The sequence below is a fragment of the Otolemur garnettii genome, unplaced genomic scaffold (genome assembly GCF_000181295.1).
Source record: "Otolemur garnettii isolate 467f Iridium unplaced genomic scaffold, OtoGar3 scaffold00038, whole genome shotgun sequence".
Classification (NCBI taxonomy): domain Eukaryota; kingdom Metazoa; phylum Chordata; class Mammalia; order Primates; family Galagidae; genus Otolemur; species Otolemur garnettii.
In genome coordinates, this window is record NW_003852433.1 from 11,520,110 (window position 1) to 11,526,571 (window position 6,462).

The 6,462-nt window shown below is 46.5% G+C and overlaps 1 protein-coding gene across 1 annotated transcript in view; it reads right to left on the reverse strand.

The window, feature by feature from the left end:
• RNFT2 (ring finger protein, transmembrane 2) overlaps nt 1-6,462 on the reverse strand; it is a 79,109-nt gene that overhangs the window by 61,813 nt on the left and 10,834 nt on the right. Inside the window, exons 4-5 of the mRNA XM_012805230.2 lie at nt 5,594-5,670; nt 1,469-1,569 (exon numbers count right to left, since the gene is read on the reverse strand). Of these exons, the coding sequence (XP_012660684.1) occupies nt 1,469-1,569; nt 5,594-5,670 (178 nt within the window). The remainder of the gene's footprint in view (nt 1-1,468; nt 1,570-5,593; nt 5,671-6,462) is intronic.

Genomic DNA, 6,462 nt, shown 5'->3' on the forward strand with positions numbered 1-6,462 from the left:
TTTTTTTTTTTTTGATCAACATAATTGAAGTGTGTCACAGAAGTTTAATTATAGGTGCAAGTGTGCTGTGAGATAAAAAAGGTTGAAAAACACTGGTAACAATGTCTTCTTTTGGAGTGCTCCTGAAGGACCGGCCCGCAGCTGTTTTACAGTTAACTTTGGTTTTTATAAGTAGAAAAAGTATATTCTAACAATAAAAAGTAAATTCATAAGCTAGTAATGTAGTCATTTATGATTATCATCAAGTATTCTGTACTGTGCATGGCTGTATGTGCTCGAGTTTTGTACGACTAGCAGTGCAATGGGTTTGTTTACACCAGCATCACCGTGGACACGGAAGTAACGAATTGTGCTATGATGTCATTATGGCTATGAAATCACTAGGCAATTGGAAGTTTTCAGCTCCATTGTGACCTCATAGGACTGCTGCTGTACCTGCCATGTGTCATTGACTAAAACGTTATTATGTGGCACATCACTGTGGTACAACAAGCTAAACCAAGCAAACTAAGTTTCTGATCCCTAGTTCCCATCAAGAGGCAGCTATTATCTCTAGTTTCTTCTGTGCCCTTCCAGAAATATTCTAAACCTGCACTGCCCACACAGTGCCTACTAACCATTCTGAGCACGTGGCTGAAGAATCTTAGGTGAAGGACCGTGAAATGTGGCTAGTTGGAGGTGATATGGGCTATTATGTGTCAAATACCAGATTACAAAGACTTCATGTGAAAAAAAGAATGTAAAATATCTCATGAATCATTTTTTTTTTTTTTTGCAGTTTTGGCCGGGGCCAGGCTTAACCCCACCACCCCGGATATATGGGGCCGGCGCCCTACTCCTTGAGCCACAGGCACCGCCCCTCATGACTCATTTTTATATTGATTGTATGTTGAAAGGACAATACTTTGGATGTATGGGGTAAAAGCTATTAATAAAATTAATTCCACCTGTTTCTTTTTAGTTTTCTTTTATCTTTTTTTTTGAGACAGAGCCTCAAGCTGTCCCCCTGGGTGCCATGGCATCACGCTCACAGCAACCTCCAACTCCTGGGCTCAAGCGAGTCTCCTGCCTCAGCCTCCCAAGTAGCTGGGACTACAGGCGCCCGCCACAATGCCTGGCCATTTTTTGGTTGCAGCCATTATTGTTGTTTGGCAGGCCGGGCTGGGAATTCGAACCTGCCACCTTAGGTGTATGTGGCTGGCACCTTAGCCGCTTGAGCCACAGGTGCCAAGCCTCTTTTTAGTTTTCTAAAGAGCAACTAGAAAATGTCAATTTACATAACTGATTTGCTTTATATTTCTATTAGAGAGTCTTGGTCTAAGCACATGTGTGTAGTGAGGACAGGGTGGAATATAGAAATTACAATGTGACATTAGGCTGGTGTGGTGTTTTTAAGTGAAGAGTTGTATGCCCCAAGCCCAACAAAGCCCCCCCACTGTCCCGCTGTGGGGTCAGACCCCCTGCTCACCTGTTGTACAGCTGTTGGGAGCTGAATGTATAAAGCACATACAGGGTGTTTCCTGCCAGGAAGGCCAAGATCCATAGGATGACCAGCACGGACCTCTTCTCCTGGGGACAAAGCAAAAGACCCGTGACTACTGAAGGCACGCATGGCAGAACTTTTTTTTAACTTTTATTTTTTTTGCATGGCAGAACTTTGAAGAATTTTGCCTTCTAGAATGTTCCTTGATGGATGGCAACTTTTCACTTTGTCAAAGTTTTGGAGAAAGAGGTACTGAAGCTGAAGGAAAGGGTGCTGGCCTCTTTCCACCCCCCTGGGACCCAAGGGCTGCTCACAGAAGTCTGGTGAGCATCCTGGTTCACAGCACAGGTTTCTGAGCTGGAAGGCCTGAGTTTATATCTTTAGTCTGTTGTGTGGAAGTTGTCTGACCTCAAGCCAGTTACTTAAATTCTTTGCGGTTCCCTTTCCTCCACTGTAAAATGGCTATGTCTTTGTATCTACCTTATGGAGATGTGAGAATTAAAGTACATAAAATGCTGGGAGGAACGGAGGCACAGAGAGGTTAAGTAACTCTTGTTCAAGGGCATGTGTTTCAATCCTTAATGACTTCATTTGAAAGTGGGGGTGTCATTAAAGATGAAGCCAAAGTTTTTAATGCAAACTTTTAGTCTGGTACAAACTCATAGTTCAGGCTTGGGAAGGGGCAAGACCTGGATTATTTAGAGTTTACAACCCAGCAGGAGATTGAGATGGAGAGGTTGGAAGTTTCTGCTCCCTCTTTTTCTAGCACAGACTTCTAGGTCACTACCCTGGACTGACTGTTTAATGGAGGGTCACACTGACAGGATTAAATCCAAACTTGCACACATAGCTGTCAAACCCTTCATAATCCAGCCCCATTTCTCTTTCTTTAACTTTGTTCCTCTTTAGTGCCCAGGAAGATAAACTGCAAAACCTTCTTAGTCTCCCCAGCAGCTTCCTAGTCTGACAGTGACCTTAGGAAATGTCTAGAAGAGTGCAGAGGTCACGATCATGCCTGTGGACCCTGGGAGAGACACGCAGAGCCCTCTGCTGTTGACTCTCAAAAGTTTGCCTTTTCCTGGAGCAGGAATGGCTGTATTGCTGGAATAAGATGAGGTCATAACTTTCCCAGTGTAACTTTCCCTGTGGTTTCGGTAAATGCTCAACACACACTGTCTCCAGACACACAGCTCAGTGCCCTGTGCACCGTTAGGATGCACATTTCCAGAGAGTGGACGACATAAATGCATCTCCATCCACCCATTATTCCAGGAGTGGTCAAGGTTAATGATGCTAGACGCCACCTCCAACCAACCAACTGCTCTTATCAATGTGATTAATCCATTCGGCAGCACTTTTCACCTCAATAAATAATAAATCCCAGTTTAAATCTCTGTAAATCTAAACCAAAGGTGGACTAGGAGGAGGGAATTAGCAACGCCACATAGAATCTGAAGGACAAAGGGGTAACAAACTGAGGTTCCTATGTTTACTGAGAAAACATGCACAAACAGGCAATTATCGCCTGTGTCCTTACAGGGTTCAAGGGCCCCTGGATACAAACATCCTCTCAGCCCCTAAAATTCAAGTCAAGGCAACATCTGGATATTACTACATTTAAGAGAGATCTAGCCTCTAAAGCCTCCTACTAGGGTGTTGAGTTAACTTGTTTTGTTTTGTTTTTGCAGTTTTTGGCCAGGACTGGGTTTGAACCTGCCACCTCTAGTACATGGGGTCGGCGCCCTACTCCTTTGAGCCACAGGCGCTGCACCTTAACCTGTTATTTTTTAATAGCAGCAGAAAGTAGACTGTATGAAGATGAGCTGGACACGGTGGCTTACACCTGTAACCCAAGCAGTTTGGGAGGCTGAGGTGGGAAGATCTCTCTCTCTCTCTTTTTTTTTTTTTTCGTTTTTGGCCAGGGCTAGGCTTGAACCCATCACTTCCCGGCATATGGGGTCAGCGCCCTACCCACTTGAGCCACAGGCACTGCCCAGAAGATCTCTTGAGGCCAGGAGTTTGAGACAGCCTGAGCAACCTAGCAAGACCTCATCTCTACAAAAAATAGAAAAATGAGCCAGGTGTGGTGGCACGTGCCTGTAGTCCCAGCTACTCAGGAAGCTGAAGAAGGAGAATCACTTGAGCCCAGGAGTTTAAAGTTGCAGTGAGCTATGATGACATCACCGCACTCCAGCCTATGTGACAAAGCAAGTCTCTGATAAAAAGAAAGCAAACAAATCAACAACAACAAAAAAATGATGAGACTAAGGGTCAAGAATCTTTTATGACCCCAAACTATGGATCTCAATGTGCTCATGTGCAAATGAAGCTGAGCTGCTCTTCATGCCCTTGGGGGACCCAGTGCTTTTAAGAAAGCAGAAGAGGCTCGGCGCCTGTACTCAGTGGCTAGGGCGCCAGCCACACACACCAGAGCTGGCGGGTTCGAATCCAGCCCAGGCCACCAAACAATGACAACTACAACCAAAACATAGCTGGGCATTGTGGCGGGCACCTGTAGTCCCAGCTACTTGGGAGGCTGAGGCATGAGAATTGCTTAAGTCCAAGAGTTTGAGGTTGCTGTGAGCTGTGATGGCACAGCACTTTACTCAGGGTGAGAGCTTAAGACTCTGTCTCAACAAACAAACAAAAAAACACCTTTGTAGTAGAAAGCACAAGCTCTTTGTCTTTGTTTGTTTATTTCTTTGATTTTTTTGAGACAGAGTCTCACTTTATCACCCTTGGTAGAGTGCTGTGGCATCACAGCTCACAGCAACCTCAAACCTTGGGCTCAAGTGGTTCTCTTGCCACAGCCTCCCGAGTAGCTGGGACTATTGGCACCTGCCACAACACCTGGCTATTTTTAGAGACTGGGATCTTGCTCTTGCTTGAGCTCAAGCAATCCACCAGCCTCACCTCCCAGAATGCTAGGATTACAGGCGTGAGCCACCACACTGGGCCTGAAAGCACAGGCTCTTTAAAAAAATAGCTCAATCAAATGTTCTTTATATGTCTAAACACCTCTCCATACTATCTCATTTAAGCTTCTCAAAGGATCTGTAAGTTGTGCACAGTCCCTTCTCTAGAGGCGGCACCTGAGGCTGAGATCACCAAGATAACCTAACTGAGGGCCTGCAGGTGGGTGGCATTTGAATCTGGAATGAACACAGGCTCTGGGTTTAACTGCCTGGGTTCAAATCCTGATGCCACCAATTGCACTGGCTGTGTGACTTCAGGAAAGGAACTTTAGTGGCTATAAACCACTCTGTCCTCACTGGGAAAATGAGATAGTAATTTTTCTCCTCACCAGGTTGCTGGGAAGAATCTGCAGAGATAGGCGATGGGCTCAGCACTGTGCCTGCACACAGCCAGTGCTCTCAGACATAGAGGACATTCAGGGGCAGGTGCTGGAGCTGTATGTCCACCCAGCAGCATCAGCAGGATGGCCTTAAGCATAACGGTGGGCTAGAAGTGAGCTAACGGGCGGAATGTCAGAAGGGTAAAGGAATTAGGCCAAGGGGCATCAGGAGGAAGAATGCCAGACTCTATGGAGGGCAGGAGAGAAGGGTGGAGCATCTAGAGATCTGCCCAGGCAGAAGAGTGGCCTCCTGAAGAAGTTCACATCCTGATCCCTGGAAGCTGTGACTACATTAGGTCACAGAGCAAAGGGCAATCAAGGATGTAGATGGAGTTAAGGCTGGAAATCAGCTGATCCTGAGACGGGAAGATTCTCCTAGATTGTGAGGCTGGACCCAATGTCATCACAAGGAACCCTACAAGTGGAAGGAGGAGGCAGAAGAGGAGAGTACAGGGAAGCTGTGATGGTGGAAGGATGGTCACAGGGATGCAATGTTGCTGGCTTGATGAAGGAGAAAGGGGCCACAAGCCAAAGGATGTGGGCAAGCTCTAGACCCTGAAAAAGGCAAAGATTTTTCCCTGAAGCCTCCAAAAGGAACACAGCCCTGTCCATACCTTAATCTTAACCTACAGAGACCCACTCCAGGTTTTGGATCTACAGAACTTTGAGATAACAAATTTGTGTTGTTTGAAGCCACTCAGTTTCTGGTCATTTTTGGCAGCAGCCACAGGAGACTAATTTGCCAGGTGACTCACCTTCAGAGAGACCTGTTCTCGGAGCGTGGAGTTGGCATAGGCAAAGGTGCTGGCCATCCCAATGCACACGGCGATGCCTGTGGGACAGAGTAAGGGCTGGTGTCACCCACTTAGACTCATCAGTCAGGCCCAGCCTAGGACCCCGAGCAATGCTGAAAAAAGACACACATACCCCTTGTTCCCTTGGACTTGACAAGGAGAGAAAAAAAAATCCCTTCTGGGGGATTTAGGCCTCTGTGAGGACACTTCATAGCTGTGGTCCCCAGCCACAGACACACCCCTTGTTCCCTTGGAGTTGACAAGGAGAGAAAAAAAATCCCTTCTGCGGGATTTAGGCCTCTGTGAGGATACTTCATAGCTGTGGTCCCCAGCCCCTGGGCTGTGGACTGGCACCAGTCTGTGGTTTGTTAGGAACCCAGCCACATAGCAGGAGGTGAGTGGTGGGCAAGTAAAGCTTCACCTGTATTTATGGCCAATCGCCATCACTCAAATCACTGCCTGAGCTCCACCTCCTATCAGCTCTCTCCTCCCCTCACCTTCTACTGCCCCCTCCCATGCATCTCCCCCCCACCAGCCCCCGGGGGAAAAATTGTCTGGTGCCAAAAAAGTTGGAGACCACTGCTTTACAGCACCAGGTTTGGAGCACAAGCTTATGCAGTCTGATAAGGTTCAAATCTCAGCTCTGCCACCTTCTCTCTGTAGGCTTCAGTGAGTCACCAAAACTTGCTGAGCCTCAGTTTTCTCATATGTAAAATGGACACAGCAATAACACTAGTTATCTCATGGAAGGATAATACTTACAGAACATCATTTCTAGCAGTTAGCAAATGGTGCCTCTTATTATTTCTACTTTCTTTTTTTTTTTTTTT